The sequence below is a fragment of the Genypterus blacodes genome, unplaced genomic scaffold (genome assembly GCF_046128005.1).
Source record: "Genypterus blacodes isolate CSIRO-AG114 ecotype Tasmania unplaced genomic scaffold, CSIRO-AGI_Gbla_v1 ptg000216l_1, whole genome shotgun sequence".
Lineage (NCBI taxonomy): Eukaryota > Metazoa > Chordata > Actinopteri > Ophidiiformes > Ophidiidae > Genypterus > Genypterus blacodes.
In genome coordinates, this window is record NW_027467015.1 from 1,158,149 (window position 1) to 1,174,842 (window position 16,694).

General features: G+C 46.0%; 2 protein-coding genes across 2 annotated transcripts; one reads left to right on the top strand and one right to left on the bottom strand.

The window, feature by feature from the left end:
• The first annotated feature begins 9 nt into the window (after positions 1–9).
• f8a (coagulation factor VIII associated) lies at positions 10–3,731 on the top strand. Its single transcript, XM_076170318.1, has 12 exons — positions 10–119; positions 751–797; positions 940–1,012; positions 1,187–1,346; positions 1,452–1,520; positions 1,630–1,750; positions 1,948–2,040; positions 2,699–2,763; positions 2,884–2,965; positions 3,045–3,091; positions 3,461–3,516; positions 3,640–3,731. Exons 1-12 carry the CDS (start codon positions 61–63, stop codon positions 3,719–3,721), a joined length of 954 nt encoding a protein of 317 aa, XP_076026433.1. The 5' UTR covers positions 10–60; the 3' UTR covers positions 3,722–3,731.
• A 307-nt stretch (positions 3,732–4,038) lies between these two features.
• On the bottom strand, positions 4,039–8,331 carry LOC143016146 (epithelial membrane protein 1). The gene is made up of 5 exons (XM_076170321.1): positions 8,214–8,331; positions 7,315–7,405; positions 6,745–6,844; positions 6,304–6,444; positions 4,039–5,162 (listed from the first exon to the last, which is right to left on the bottom strand). Exons 2-5 carry the CDS (start codon positions 7,387–7,389, stop codon positions 5,002–5,004), a joined length of 477 nt encoding a protein of 158 aa, XP_076026436.1. The 5' UTR covers positions 7,390–7,405; positions 8,214–8,331; the 3' UTR covers positions 4,039–5,001.
• Between the last annotated feature and the right edge of the window lie 8,363 nt (positions 8,332–16,694).

Genomic DNA, 16,694 nt, shown 5'->3' on the forward strand with positions numbered 1-16,694 from the left:
AAACGCAGCTTCCATTTGGACTTCCGGGTTTGTTTGGCTCTGTGTTATTCTTCCTTGACCATGGCTGCTGAGGGTGATTTTCTGGCGAGATACCGCGCCGTTTCCAATAAACTGAAAAAGTAAGACGCTCATCATCGTTCAGCCACACAAGTTCAACCAGAAACAAGACAGATCATCGGGGTTTACGATGACATCACCTTGTAGTGATGCTAAAGCTCGGATGCTAACCTGGGTGCCACCGCTGCTATCTGAGTTGTTTTTAGCCGCGTATGTCTGTCTGCATTTACTATCTGCGCGGTATAAGGTTATTATTGTTGCACTGATTAGTACTTTCGCATTGAGTTCCGGAAACGGGGTATCGTTGCGTTAATTTAGCTAGGTTTGTTAGCTAGACCAGTGTCCGGTGTTCCATAGCAACGGGTGTCCAAGTTATCTGGTGACCTCAGCGTCAATAGGTCCTTTGTACTGCCGCCGGATATTAAAAACAGGAATATATTATTGTTTATTTAAAGGAATGACCAAGTGGGATAAATATAATTGTTGAGCTGTCCCGAAGCGTCCTGCAGTGGCACCAGCAAGAAACAATCAGTCACATTTGAATTGTTAAATAAATCGTATTCCCTCGGTAAAACTTACCAGATATTGTGTATAGTTATCAGACCTTTTAATGTATTTAACAAGAAGACATTTGATGTTGTAAAGTCTTAAAAAAAATCCCAAATTAACCAATCGGATTTTTCTGTTTCTCAGGCGTTTTCTACGGAAGCCTAATGTCGCAGAAGCAAGTGAGCAGTTTGGTAAGTATCTGTTTAACGTTTCACAACAATGCGTTAAAAAGGCTTTTACGACTCCCCTCAGCAGCAGATACAACACATCCTTCCTCATGAGCTTCCTCACCAAACCGTTTGTCACTTTGTGTTTGTTTCTTCTGTGTTTCAGGTCAGTTAGCCAAGGAGCTGAAACAGCAGGACTGTTTGCAATATGCTGCTTTCTGTAACCTGGCCATGGCTCGGTAAGACGGCAATACACACTTAACGTTGATTGTATGGGTGTGTGTTTTAGTTTCGAGCATTTGAGCGTGTGTGTACAGTCGATATAATGAAGTAACCGCACCGCTGTATTTGGATTGGAGACATTGCTGTGTGTTTCTGTCCTTGTTGTTGGTGCTGAATGTCATGGCTGTCAGGTGTGAGCAGACTCTTTTTAACGCTCCCGGAGAGGCGCTGGCTCTGACCGACGCCGCTCGACTCTTCCTCTCCTCTGAGAAGGAGAACAGGGCGCTCCAGGCTCCGGGCTTTGACGAGCATCTCCAGGCTGCGCTCAACTGCTACAGCTTTGCCATCAAGGTACCGAGTCGCTGCTCAATTATTTACAGGGCTGATATTTGTAGCTCTGCCAACGGTGCTGGAGGGGTTTTTGTTCTGGTTTCATAGCGGTGCTGATGCTTACAGGTGTACATAGAGATGAACCAGCCTGTGATGGCAGCAAGCCTGTGTTTGGAACTTGGCAATGCACTCAAGGTAAAGCTGTTCATCAGTGCTTTTAATGAGAAAAGATATGGATGTATAGATCTTTACATTGCTTGTGGTGCTTTTGTTTTGTTAATCTCTTCTCCCCTCCAACATGTAGGAGATGAACAGACCCGGCGAGGCTTTTGTTCATTACCAGAGAGCCGCAGAGTTGCAGACACAGACGCCTATTGAAGCTCTGCTGTCCATGGGAGAGATGGCCACGTGTAAAATCCTCACCCGTGAGTTCTTTTACATGTGATTATGTGTCTCCTCTTCTTCCTGAGTCCATGTCCTCATCGTCCCCCTTGTGGGCCTGTGACTCCTCAGCATTGTCAGCCAGTCAAATCCCACACATTGTGTACAAACACCTATCGGACACTTCTGGGATGGTTCCACTCTTGCTTTTCTGCGCTTTGATGTGTCTTTTGTTCTGCAGGCGACTATGATGGAGCTCTGTCGGTGTTCACAGAGATGCAGCTGACGTGTCAGGAGAGAGGACTGCAGCTCCCAGGCACCAACACCCCTGTCGGTGAGGCACTGACGGGCTTTAAACTACACAGAGAATATAGGATTGAACGTGACAAAGGTCCTTGATGATAAAAAAGGTCCCAAAAACTCCAATTATGACTCAAGAAATTTATAGTTTATAGGAGAGCACCAACCTTATGGATCAAATTGAGTGTATTGGAGCATCTTTCACACCTGCAGGGGGCGCTGTGGAGAGTGAAGGAAACAGACCTCTATAACATCACAGAGGCTTTGTTGTGGCGCTGTAAACCGCAGGGTTGAAACTCCCAGAAGTGGGACTGAAGGCCACAGAATCCTTCAGACAGAGTGGAAACCCCCTCTGCGTCGGTGTAATCAGGAGCGCCTCTGACTGGCGGCTGCATCGCACAGCGACGCAGCTTCCTGTTAACGGCCCCTCCCCTCTCCAGAGGTGGACGCTTCTGCCACTTCTGCTGTTTATGCCGCTCATTACCAAAACAAAGACACGGATGTAGTTAACCCCTGTGACGTCACGGAGGTCAGTGTCTCCGGAGAGAGTCTCCGTCACATTCCTCAAAACCAGCTTCCCAACCACGGATCTTTAAATATTCCTGGAGCCAAACTTCATTATCTCCCAGACGCTCCCAGACTTGCTGCTTTATCACGACCTGTGTGTCCGTGTGTTCCTCTAATCCTCCCAGGTGCTTTTCTGGACATTGTGGCTAAGTGTGAGATCTCCAGGGTGCTGTTGCTGATGTTTCTGGAGGTAGGTACCACACCCATCAGCACACACACACACACACACACACACACACACACACACACACACACGCTACCTGACACGTGTTACGCCTCTTTAACAGCCTTCACTGCTTTCCCGCCGCAGCCTCCACCGCAGAAGCTGTTACCTGAGCACGCTCAGACCCTGGAGAGATACGCATGGGAGTCATTCGACCCTCACAGTCAGGGTGAGCACAGCTTCACGTTTAAGTTCTGTCAAAGAAAAACACGACGACCCCTCTCTCACTTCTCTGCGCTCTCTTTCAGTGACATTCCTGCCTGAGAATATTTTCCTGCTCCTCCAATCAGTCGTGGTGAGCAACAACACACACACACACACACACACACACACGCAGTTCACAGGATTTCCTGCCGCTTCCTGCCTCATACAGGAAAAATAATCCTCCAGCCCCTCTCATGAAAACATTCAGTGAAGTTCTCCAAATAGAGTTTTATTTTGTATTTTGCATTATTTCTATCTTCCATGAGACGATGGATCTGTTAGTGTTTGTTACTCCTGACTGTTTTTTTATGAAAGATAGCGTAAAAGTCTCTTTTTCCAGATGAGGGAGTTTTCTGTGTCTGAGGAAGAGTTGTACAAGAACATAATGGCCGTCCAGACTATCTGTACTCAGGGTTAGAGTTTTATTTCTGCAGTATATAACGGCAGATGTGTTTTGCAGATGGCGTGTCAGGAGAAAGACACAGAGTCTCTTAAATCTCTGCAGACGGAGCTGTGGTGAGCTCACGACGCACACTTCCTTCATGTCGCACAACTCCACAAGTACATTTGTCTTTTCAGTTTTCAGTATTGATCACGCTGATCTTGTGTGTGTGTGTGTGTGTCTCTCCTCTCTTTCAGGCCTTTCCTGAGTGCCGAGCAGAATCATCTTCTCCACCTGGTGGTTCAGGAGCGCATCACTCCGTCTGGACAAGGCATTTAGTCCACCCTGCTCCCTCCTCACTTCCTCTGGGAATCCTACTTTATGTAACGGAACATTCCTGTTCTGACTGGGTCTGTTGTAAGGCCCGAGCTAAGTGTCCATGTTGAACAGTGGACACCAGGCACTTTTTTATTCAGTTGTCACACCGATTTGGACATAAAGTAAAGCTGCAATTGTAGTTTTTGAGGCTAAATTTAGACTTCTGTTAAAGGAATCTTGATGAGTCAATACAAATACATAGGAGTCAAAGTAACTGGATGTTAGTTTGTTTGTATTTACAAAAGATGAAGAGAAAACAGTTTTTATTTATTTATTTTATTAATAAATGATATGGCTTAGGTTCCCATATAATTACAAACCCTTCTATTGCATAGTTTTGAAATCTGGTGAAATGAGACACCACTGTCCCTCCGTCCCTTGTTAATTTTAGGTTCACTTGTACAAATGGAATGTACGTTCTTATGATAGCAGCCAACTACAAACACAAAACCAACCATGGTTAAAAACACTCAGAATACACAATGTTACAAAAAAAACAATACATTGGTTACAATGTACATCGATTTAAAAATGGATACATATACTTCAAATGTAAAATAATGATACATGATTAAAAACTACTATACTGTAAATTAAGGCTCGTCTTCCTGATTGTTCAAGTACTGCAACACGGTCCAACACGCCATTCTGTCCTAGAGAGACAAGTTTCTCCTTTGACTTCCACTAGAAAAGCGCAGTAGTCACCATCAGCCATAGAACACGAGTATAAGGGATGAATGGATATCCAAATGGTTTCAACTACAAACTCCCCGAAAGCTGTTACTTCCTCCTACACTTAAATTTGTCCCACTTTTTGAATGTCCTAATGCGTTTTGTCTGTTTTCCCCAAACATCACACAACTCTGCTGTAATTTCAACTATGAGGTGACAGCTTGGGAAGATTTAAGAGTTGTGTTTTGTTCCCCGCCCACACCCACACACACGCACACCCCTCCTTCCCTCTTTAATCAAATACATATTGGCCAACAGAATAAAGTTGGAGCCGTGACTTTCTGCTAGTTTAACCCTTCATATAAGATGAGCACGAGCTCCGTTTCAATTCACTGCGTTCATAAATTCACCAATTTCCTTAAGCTGCAGACGGTAGACGACAATCTTTTGATTATTTTTTCAGATTTTCTAGAAAAAGCGAAATCCCCCTTAAATCGATTCCAAGCCCCGCTTTCGCCCACCAACCCCCCCCCCCCCCCCCCCCCCCCCCTCCCTGCCCGTCGTCCCTCTCACTCGCTCTTCTTTCGCAGGACGAGGTAGATGATGGTTAAGATGAGGTTAAACACGAAGGAGATCCAGGCCAGGACGTAGCAGTGTCCGTAGCCGCCGTCTTTGTCGTCGGTGTGTAACGCGGCTGTGTAGATCGAAGCTGCGATCATTATACACAGGCCTGCAGGAGAGAAGAGGACCAGAATCAGCTTAGATAGATACAAATACACAACAGACATGAGAAGAAAGGAGAAGTTTATGTTCTGAATGCCTCAAAATCACATCAATGCCATTTCCTAGAACATTTCATAAACTAGTATAACTTTTCTTAGCAAATTGGAATACATATCGTAGTACAAACATCTTGTGTCTGAATGAATCATAAGCTGCTTTTTTGCACTAATAATTATAAACAATGAGATCCTAAACTAAAGGGTGTGTAAGCATACATGTGGTCTGCTGCACTGACATCTGTTTCCAAGCAACAAACTAACTACAGGAAGCACCAGTCTGCAAAGCTGCTGTGCCAGTGACGCCACAGACTGACGGCTTTAGGTTTCACGATAACGTTCGTCCGTCGGCTTTGAGAAGAAGAAGGCAGCATTCATATTCATATAGGATTATATGGTTTCCACTGAGCTCTGAAGGCGTGCGGCTCATATCAGCTGCAGGAACACCTAACAGGCTGACTGACTTGTTGGCACAGGAACAAAATGAACTGAAGCGGAGCGTCTGAAGCTTTGGAAAGACTGCAGGTGAGGCTCATCTCCATAGATTCTGTTTATAATTCCCCATAGGAGCCAAACAGAGATCTGAAGCTGCGACTCTGAGTGCAGAATTCATTTAACCTAATGATCATATACATATGCTGCATGTTGTGTGTTGTAACTGACATTCACACAGTGTACAGTACAGTCTGTACCACATTGTGATGCCTGCAGGGTCACCACAAGTTCACACTTAATAGCCGTCCTACTCTTCATGATTACGCTCATTTGTTACAAACCAGGGCTGTTTAAGCTAAACACCAGCGGTCCCATGGGACAAATTTGGAATCAATCCCTAACAACCGCCTTTGCTGTTAGGATACCTGATGAAAACTTTTTTAGACAGTTTCTTCCTCATTTCCTGAACCATAAAAACATTTGTCTGCTGTGATCGAGAAGCTGCAGAGACTCAAAAACATTTTACTCTCATCCAGAAATCCTGTCACTGCGTTTAAATCTAATTCCACTCTTGTGCTTCCTGTGCTGGACAGAATACGGAGCTACAAGAACCAAGCAAAGATCTTCCTCACAGGCTTGGGGCTCCAGGTTACTTACAGGAGATCATCTGTAGAACTCCAGTGAAGGTGAACCTGTGGCCCTTGGCGAGGGTGAACAGCTGGGCCACAAACACAAACAAGGCCAGGATGGCGAAGATACAGGCCAGCACTGCAGTGGCCTGCACCGCCTGGATGACATCTGCAGAGAGACAATGACACAGAGCAGCAGACAGGAGAGGGTCAACAAGGACAGAGGAGAGGAGATGCAGCACTCACCTTTGACCTGTTATCAATACAGCTACTATTCAACATGACTAACAAAGCTAAAATGATGACCTGACAAGCCAAAATGTGTTTCTATAGGCAGCACAATGGCTTTGCGTGAACATTTGTCTTCTTCTTAACTTACTGTATGTTTATCTTTATTGCATAATGGTGATATTACTGAGTTAGAAACAGTTACAGAAAACAATCCAGTGAGTAAAAAGCTGCAGTTTACCCTCTGGATAGTCTTTCAGGTTGGAGAAGTGCCAGCCTGTGCTTGACATCTCCCACTTGCCCCACACGTCCGTCGTAACTTTATCAGCCGTCCACCAAGCCTGAGGATGGGAAATAATAATAATAATACTTATATAGCACCACTAGAACAGGATTACAATTCATACACTGATAGCAGAGGCACCCCAAATAAAAATAATTGTGTAAATGACGTATGAATGGTTTATAATCCAAGTTAAAGATATAAAAGACATTTGTTTTGTACTTTTTAATCGATTTTGACAGCAAATGTGTCTCCCCATATTGATTCAACTGTAGAAAATGTATTGGTTTTACAAAAGACAGCACATTATGTTGTATTAACCCATGTTTCACCAGGTTTTGGTGATTTCTTAGCTTTTGGAAGAGTTGAACAGACACTTTATAGGAGTTCCCTCTAACAAATTCTTTATTAACTTATTCATTTTTTAAGATCATTTTTGCTTGAATTTGCCCTGAAACCATCTCACATCTTTTTTTTCCTCGCTCCTCTACTTATCAAGTGGAAACATACAGAGAGAACTGGACTCACATTATCAATGGTGGCCACCAGCAGCAGGATGATGGTGGTGACGTGCAGAAGGACGATTCCAGCCAGCATCAACATGGTGGCCCTGTGAGTACTGATAACAGAGGAGGGCGGAAGGATGCACAGCGTTTAGTGAAAACCAGACTCGTGTAACTGACGGATACTTGGGGTAAGTCCACTTCACACACAGCTGTCCCAAATCACCACCGTCTCCACAGACACACTAAACACAGGGGAGAGGTGTGTGTGTGTGTGTGCGTGTGCGTGTGTGCAAGCCCCAACTCGCCCCAGAGGTCTCACACACTCGTTTTTCTCGCCCCCATCTTCAAATCAATGGGATGAAGTCAAACATTTAAATGGCTTTTTCTCCAATTTAATCGACTTATTTGATCTAAGTAGCAACTTCTAATGAACTAACGGTGGTTTGCGCGCCTCGTTGTGCGTAATGATCCTACTTTGAACGGCTACAGAGAGTTTGGTTCGAGTAGAAAGGCGCGTTTGTTCCCAACGGAGATGAACGGCTGCTCCGTTACACACACACACACTCACACTAACACACACGCACACACACACGCAGGCCCTATAAAGTCAACTACTTTAAAAAGAGCGCGAGAATACGATGAGACAAACGAATAATCAACACCAGTCTACTTGTAATCACATAAAGATCAAACTTTCTTCGTCTTTTCGCCGTTAAACGCGTCTCTTAGGCGTTGGAGCGGCGCGCCTGGTTAAGTACGCAAAGACCGTCAATTCTTCAAAGCGCCTGTGAAAAGCCAACTTCAAATTTTCTAACTTTTCCGGAGCAGGAAACGACTCAAACTACGCGCAAAGCTTCTCCACAGCGCGTCTCCGGTGAGATCCGCGCACAGAAAACGCAAAAGAAGGCGAGTAAACGTTACCTGAAGGCGCTTTAACGCACAGCCTGGGAAGTTCTTAGGGAATGTGGAGCAGTGTAGACCCACCCAGCCTCGGATCCAGAGCATACACATCACCCTGTTTTCCCTGTCGAGCCCATTCCCTCCCTTTCTCCCCCCAACTAACTCCACCCATACACTTTTCAAAAAATTTTCCCTCACAAAATGTCCAGACAGACCAAATGGCTACAGGTTTGTGCCTCTGCTGCTCCCAGACGACACCCGATCACCCAGAAACACTCTTCCTGCCCTTCTCATTCAATCTTATTTGTTCTTTTTAGCTCTTAACATCAACGGGTGTGAAGTTTTTAAAGAGTTTGTCTGTTTCCCTTAAGGCCAAAACGATCCATGTGCTTCTTCCATTGTGCACATTAAAGGGCAGATGAGTGAAATAAAGGCCCAGGTGGACGCGTTATCGACTTAAGAGTGAATTTAAAATCATTGTATATCAATAAAAAAGCTTTGGATTCATTATTTAGCCACTCACACTCGGTTCACAAAGCATTTATCTGATAGTGGAAGTCCTTTAACCCTGACTTGACTTGTGCTTTGTGAGTTATCCGACCTGTGTATTGTGATTTTGCGTATTTTTCCTCCTCATAATGGGCGTGTCTCCTTTTCACACTTGATATCTGATGCTGTTAACCGGATACATTTACAGTCTCTGTCATCGGAGGTGCTCTGACCTCCACGTCTGTTGTTAACTGTGTGTCGTATGCCATCCGTCTGTCTTTTACTGTATGTTCAACCGAAGTCAAGTCAAGTGGGGAGTTGCATTAAAGTGCTCATTGTGAAGAATCCCAGTCAGGTTGTTAAATTATAGATTCAAATAAACAGCAGCTTAATGAAATATGATGATGATACATGATTTATTTATTAATCAGTTCATTTTACTTTAAAGGATTACATTCTCTACCACATTGCATTTCCCTCGGCAACAGCAAGTGATGATCTCCTCTCCAAAGTGAAATCTAAGTGTGCCGATAGACCCTCAGACTCACGCAGCAGCAGTGAAGTTTAAAGGTCAACACGCTCATAAACCAATGCACATCGCTATCAAATGACAAAAAGACATAGAAGGAAAGAAGAGGGATCCTTTTTGTTCGTAATAATAATTCATATCATGGTCTCTGTGTCTGCAGCTCACATCTGGAAAAGCCTTTATGGGCCTGCTGAGAGAAGGCTTTTCTATGTGTGTGTGTGTGTGTGTGTGTGTGTGTGTGTGTGTGTGTGTGTGAGGTCTGAAGCTCTATATCTCTGCCTCTGCCTACGTGCCCTCGGGCTGCGGCCTCTAAACTGAGGAGCAATTGGGCCGAGGTCTCCCCGACGGAGCGCTACAAAGGCTGCTTTATCCCAGAGGTAGCGTGAGGACGGACGCCATAATTACTTCCTTTGCTCTCTCGCTGACCGCTCCCTCCTTTTGTTGAAGGCACAGATCCACTTATGGAGCAGGACTCTTCCTCTTTCTTCCCCGCTTTGTCCACTTGAGATCGTCGCACTGTGAGAGACGAACTGTCTGTGTGTGAGTGTGTGAATGTGTGTGATTTACAGTACGCGGCGGAGCTGTGGTGTGCTTTATTGTTCAGCAGGAGGAGGAGGGGTGTGTTCTGCCTGCGGTCTGGCACGCATTTAAACTCATTCTCATTGTGGATTCTGCACTTCAAGGATTCCTTTTGAAAGCATCATCGGTTGATCTAATGTTGTTTTGGAGATGACACTTTTAGCACATTTGAAGTTTTGTTTTGAGTCCGTCGGCTCTCAATGTCTCTGGCTGATTATTGACACAGGTTCAAATCCTGCCTTTCATAACACTGTGCCATGCCGTCTAATCGAGCCATTAGTGTCCGTGCCCTGCTACAGCACTGCTGAGAGGAAATTTGAGAGCTGTATTATTGTGATAGAGTGTGGTAATGGGTTCGGGGGGGAAGTATTCTCTCCCGGCGATTCGTCTGAATAGGAGTGGAGATTGAAACCATTACATCTGACCTGACGGTTTGTCATCTTTTCAGTGTGAATGCCTCTCCGGTGCTGCTGAGCCGCGCGGGATCACCGGCTCTGACTCAGTGCTGCTGGAGGAGTCCTTTACAGCATGTGGACCTGAGCAGAGCTGTAATATAACAGCCACTTGGATGTAAGTCATACTGAGGACAAGCTGACATTTTTTTTGCTTCTCGTATATTTTCCTATTTCTTTCATGGTGGCATGTATAGAATTTATATTGATCCAGGGAATGGAAGCAGAGTTTCATTGCCCTTTATGATTCCTTACCCACCTAGACAGCATCTTTACAGGTCCTGTGAGTGGGACACTGACTCTTAAACACAAGCAGTCCCAGGACCAAATCCACCTTTCGGCACAATGCCTTTGTTGGTTATTGACGGCCCCCCAGCCTCCACTCGACCCCTTATGAATCCATTTCCATTTGAACTGCCGAGTCATATTTCCAGTTGATTACGGCAGCTGACACTACAGGATGTGAGTTCTGCAGAGTGCCGAGAAGGATCTGAGCTCTTTGAGATTAATTACAGCTCTGATTGTCTCCAAACACTTTGCGTTTCAGCCGTCCTACCACGAGCATCTCTGCAAAAACCACGAACCGAGGAACTCTGGCCTGGATTCTGCTCCCTCATACACACTCTGTGGATCCTTTCGCCTCCTCCATCAACCTCATAAAATACCAAACTCAATGTCGCTGATTTCCCTCCTCCTTTATTTTTCGGAGAGACGAATATTGAATGTTGTTTCACGTCCTCACGACAATAAGCTTTCAAGGATCACAAGTCCTCTTAGCTCGCTTCAACAACCTGATGGTAGCTCAGCTCTACAAACAGGCCAAGGCTCCATTGAGTCGTATTGATTTTCATTGAAATATAACTCAAGTGTTTGTGCCTTGGGATGGAAATGAATAAGTTGAGAAATTCCTGCTTTTACACAAACGTGAAGAACTTTTATCTTGCACATTGTTAAATTGCCTTTTTTTTCAAATAACAACATTCCTTCAAAACTGGAACATATGGAAAACATCAAACGTTGGCTGGCAATTGGCTTCACAATAACAAACTGGAGTTTTGGGTGAGGAAAGCTCATTTCCTGTCATAAATACAAACACTTATTAAATGTTCTGTGATGTGTAGCTTTCCATGTAACTGCTGGGTAGCAGCGCTGGGTAGCACTTAAAAGCTGACTCATCATCTTCATCATCATCATCATCATTGTCATCATCATCTGTTTGTTTAAGCTGAGGTTCTTAGGCTTCTTCACTCAACACAGACTCACTGAAAACAACTACCTCTGCTGGATGAAGCGCCTCTAAAATCATAATAACAAACTTGGGCTCATGTGTCTCTCGTGTCTCTCGTGTCTCTGTCCCTTTGTCCTCACACCAGCTCCTCTCTCCCCTCTGCCGCCTTCTAATTGGCTCCTGCCTAATTACTCGCCCTCATTTCCAGGTGATGCATTAATTGTGACGCACTTCGGCTAAAAAGCAACACGGCGATGTCTCGTAAACAGAGAGCAGAATTCACTTTGTGTGTGTTTATACTAAGCGCGGCCTTTTGTACGTTCCGGTTGTGTGATTCGGTAAGTTTAGCAGAGAGGCCGCATGGAGTTACAGACGAGCGGGCGAAGGCGCAAACCGCTGCCGGAAGAAGAGGCGTTCATCCGGGGAAGGAGGCTCGACTCCCCGGCGGAGAGGCGATCATCCAGGCCGCTCCTCTGGCCGAGTCTGACCGGCCAGGAGTGCGGGAGCCCGGGCCTCGCTCCGCCCGTTCCCCCGGAGAGTCGCTACCTTCCCTCAGCATGATGGAACTTTATGAAACGGACAGCGACTTCGCGCAAAAGGGCTTCGCCTGGAGCTTTGGTGACATCAGCTCCCACCAGAGGCTGTTAGAAGACGCATATCAAGCAGACTCGGACCCAGGTTCAGCCTTAACACTACAGAAGGAATAAGTGTAAGAGATGCACAGAATAACTAAACTTAAATGTGTGTGTGTGTGTTTGTGTGTCTCTGTGTGTGTCTGTGTGTGTCCCAGTCCCAGGGGAGGTCATGGCTCCATCATTGGACTCCAGCCTCTATTCATCTGACTGGCAGGATCTGAGGCCTGTGCTGCAGTGTGAAGATGACATCATGACCTTCACTGCCTCCGGACAAGGACTTGCAGAGCTGTTTGTGGACAGAGGTGAGACATCCTGATTGCTCATCCAAGTTTAATGGACCTTTCAGGTTCTTGTTTGGCCAGAGCCTGAATGATGGCACCCAGGGAAGGTTAAACGCCTGCAGAAATACAAAATGTTTAATTTCTCTCTGTTTAGAGATTTAAATGAATGGTGCACCCTCATTATCAAGGCATATTTATGAAGTTTTATCTGTTTGAGAGAATGAAAATAGCAGTAAAATTGTCAAAACCATGGAGACTTGAGCTTTCATCAAACTTTTTCCTTTGTCTGCATCTTAACAGCTCTTTTAAAGTCTTTGTTGTTGTTTGGATCGCTGATCGTTTGTGAAATCTTGTCACTTTTATTCCCCTTTTTTGCTTTTCGCAGAGGGAGCCTCTCCCATTTCTGTGTTCCAGTTGCCTCCGTACTGTGGTTACTCGGTGAAGGCATCGTGGAGTGACCTTGAGATGATGGCGGCGTATGACGCGTGTTTCGTTACGCAGCAGGTCACTGTAACACCTGCGGCCAAGCCTGCCCTGCCTCCTTCGTTTCATCACCTTTGTTTTTTGACATCTTTACGCTTTAACTTGACCTTCGCTCTTTTAGAATGGCAGTTATGTCCTCCCCATGCTGTGGTGGGACAGCCCACTGAATCTCTCCTGCCCTGTGCAGACCTCCACTCCTCCCCCTGCAGTCTTTTGCTCCTCCTACGCCATGGCAGTACAAATCAGTGGAGGGGAGGAGGAAGAACCAAAGCTCCGAGTCTTGGGTCAGTCTGAGGAGTTTGGTTTTGGTGTTCAGTCATTTGTCTCATACAACAACTGGCTTTGTGTTTGTGTTATTGGCTTTTATACTTTATTACTTTTAGATATTGTAATACACAGTTGGGTAGTAATGTTGATATTTTATAGAAATCTGTATTCATCTGACATTATTTACAAAAGGAAACAATCCAGAACAGAAATAGCTAATTATTAAACAAACACTGCAAGTATCTCCTGGTAATTATAGTCATTTTACAAAACATTGTTTAATTTTTAAGTCTTCGGTTAATTGATCATTGATTAGTTTAATCCACGGGTACAAACATAAATGCCTCTACTGATGAGGTGAAGTTAAATTAGACGGTTCAGTGTTTTGTGTTGCATATGTAAGTAAATGTGTTAGAAATACAAATAATGCAAATAATGAATTGCACTTTTTGAATGTGTCTTTTTGCACACACATCTACTCTGTTGACAGTGAATGGAGGTGAGGCTCCGTTTGTATCTGCAGACTGTGCTTACCGTGTCAGCTCCCAGCCTGAGGAACGCCTCCTCTTCTACTTCGTGGCGTTCAGTGCGACTTGTGTCACTATTAAAGTGAGCAGAGGATTTCAGGTTGCTGGCTTGTCAAATCTTGCCGTATACTAACTATTATTTTTGTAATGTTTTTCAGGATGGAGTGCATCTCCAGCTCCTGTTAGAGGGACGGGGATACACCCTCTCCTGCCCGAGCTATCTTACCTTTCCCTTCTTCCCCTCGTCTCCCTTCCACCCCCCCCTCTCTCCTGACGATCCTCAGCCTCCAGATGTCACGGATCCTGTCGCCCCTTTATCCACTTCCCCTTCTACCCTCCCTCACCCCGGGCTCCAACTTCCCGAGCATCCCAAGCTTCCCGAGCATCCCCAGCTTCCCCAGCTTCCCCAGCTTCCCCAGCTTCCCCAGGTCTACCCTCTTGGCCCACAGTCTGAGCCTCCCTCTTGGCCCCAGTATTCCCCGTACCCCATGGCGCCTGGCCAGATGGCGTTCTCTCCCGTCGATCACCCAAGTTTCCCTTCCCCTCATTTCTACCCCCCTCCAGCTGTTCAGTCAGCACCTGACCCAGATCTTGACTCGGCAGAAGATCTTCCTACGCATGAAGTTTCCAAATTACCAGTTGGTCCTCAATATCCACCTGGTTTGTACTTCCCATATCTGCCGTCCCACTACCCTGAAGTGACCCCAGCGCCGACCCCTGCTACTGAAGAACCTACTACTACTACCAGTACTACTACTACTACTACTTTAGATACCCCACCAGCCGAACCTCCACTAGGCCTCTATTACCCTGAATTCTATTCTCAGGTGCCCTACTATCCTGCTGCACCTGTGAATGGTGAACCTGCTCCTGCCCCCCTCACTCTGCTGCAATCTCTACCCTCTCTGCCTTCTCCACCCTCTCCACCAGCTCCTCCTGCTGCTCCTCAGCACCCAGCAGAGCCATTTTATCCAGCCGACCCATACGCCCCTTACTATCCTTACGGCTTAAACAAGCTACCTGATGGCTCCGCCTACTCCTCAAGCCCCTTTGATCCCTACGGGCACGTGTTTTCTCCTCCATCCACACCTCCTCCACCTGCCCGGGGAAAAGCGCAACCCATTCCTCGGGCCTCTCGTCCAGTAGAGCCCCCGGTGGCCACAGGTGAACAAGCGCCCCAGCAGCCCCAGCAGCCCCAGCAGCCCCAGCAGCCCCAGCAGCCCCAGCAGCCCCAGCAGCCCCAGCAGCCCCAGCAGCCGCAGCAGCCGCAGCAGCCGCAGCAGCCGCAGCAGCCCCAGCAGCCCCCCTGCCCGCACCAGTATGCAGAGTCCGAACCGGCAACTACCACCAAACAACCCGACGCCCCCGCCGCACCAACTGTGCCGCCACCTACGCCGCAGGCCCCCCACGTCCAGTGTATGGCGGACAGGATGGTGGTCTTCCTGCCCTTTGCTCATCCAGGCTCCATCCAGGTCAAAGGTCAGTGGGAGCCTTTTTGGGTAAACACAGAGCCTTTCTGCATTAGGGAGAAATGTGTTTTTCATATCGTCAATAGACAGCTGGATGTGATTTCTACAAACATTCCTGTCAAATATCCATCTTTGGCAGCAACTGGCTTCAATTTCGCAACGGCGTGTAAAAGTCCAGCGAGCGTCGGCTGATTCCACATGTTCAGACGTAATGAGAGCGCCAAGTCCACAGTTTCTTGGGTCGTCCAATTAAATGTAGTATATTTGAAGACATTTATTCATTTGAGATGTATTGGGGACTACAGGCAGTGCTTTTTAAAGGGATTGTTGCAGCTTGAAGATCTTTAGTTTACTTTATGTTTAGTTTAAATGGACTTGTGTAGTGATGTTTGATGTTGCACACCAGCCTCGGCCTGCTCATTTGGCTTTGCATTTAATAACTGAAGAATAGTTTTACTGTATATCAGATGCTACTTCATCACATTAAAAGCTGGAGCCCAAACATGTGATGTGTGTGTGAAGCAGCAGCCTCTTCACACTGCTTGTAAAATGATAGAATCTGTTAAAAATACAAATTGAGTTGGGTTGAAGTATAAAGACTGTTGCATTGGTTAAAAATACAAATTTAGTTTGGTTGAAGTATAAAGACTGTTGCATTGGTTGTATCCATAGCAACAAGTCTGAAGTCTCTAGTTGCGCTTTATTCTCTTTATTCACCCCTGTGCCCTCACACACTCGCACACTACAGACATTTCTAATCAAGTTTTTGTAGAATAGTATAATTATTGGGGAAAAAAAGTGTTTTAGTTTCTCAGAGTGAAGTTAGGAGGTTTTGGCTCTACTGTATAACGGTTAACAGCAGTCTAACAGTGATGGTTTTCTGATGTCAGGCCGACAGACGTGGCTGTCCCTCTCCAGCGTGTCTCCGCTGTGTGACTACACGTTACAGAGGGTTGAGTTCTCTGGCGTCTTCCTTCACTCTCCTCTGCCTGCCTGTCACAGTCAGCCACAGGTGAGAGCCTCCATGTTCCCTCATCACTGCCTGGGAATAATGTCCTCCATCTGCATAGCCTGCCATATACCTGTCACATTAGAAATCACTTCATTTTTAAAATAAGAATTGGTTGCAGATGAATTGAGATGCTTTGGTAAGAAATAAAATGCATAGAATCATTTAAATGTGTAAATCAGCTGGAGATGTCGATATTGATTTACTAACATGCTTTACCAACATTATTGATCCTCTTTTGTTCTCTTTACATGAACCCCATATAGACCATAAGCAGCATTTGTTGGTCTCCTGGTCCTTAACAGTCTCTCTCTCTTCAGACTCCTGCTACCAGCTCCTTACCTCTGAAGTTCTGGGACCTTTCCATGATGCAGTACAGGACCGTGGACATACACTGCCCATACCAAAGACCCCCCGAAACCCCGGCACCACCTCCCCCCACTGCCCCCCCTATCCTGTCCACCACCACCACCACAACCACCATGGCCCAAACCAGCCCCCCGGCACCACCCCTCCCCACTGCCCCCCCTATCCCATCCACCATGGCCCAAACC

Bases quoted from the DNA above. Each gene is read 5' to 3' on its own strand.
- f8a (XM_076170318.1), top strand. From the start codon at position 61: ATGGCTGCTGAGGGTGATTTTCTGGCGAGATACCGCGCCGTTTCCAAT. The intron at 798-939 runs GTAAGTATCTGT...TCTGTGTTTCAG, and splicing joins AGAAGCAAGTGAGCAGTTTG to GTCAGTTAGCCAAGGAGCTG. The intron at 1,751-1,947 runs GTGAGTTCTTTT...TTTGTTCTGCAG, and splicing joins CACGTGTAAAATCCTCACCC to GCGACTATGATGGAGCTCTG.
- LOC143016146 (XM_076170321.1), bottom strand. From the start codon at position 7,389: ATGTTGATGCTGGCTGGAATCGTCCTTCTGCACGTCACCACCATCATC. The intron at 6,845-7,314 runs GTGAGTCCAGTT...TCCCATCCTCAG, and splicing joins TGGTGGCCACCATTGATAAT to GCTTGGTGGACGGCTGATAA. The intron at 5,163-6,303 runs GTAAGTAACCTG...TCTCTCCTGCAG, and splicing joins AGTTCTACAGATGATCTCCT to GCCTGTGTATAATGATCGCA.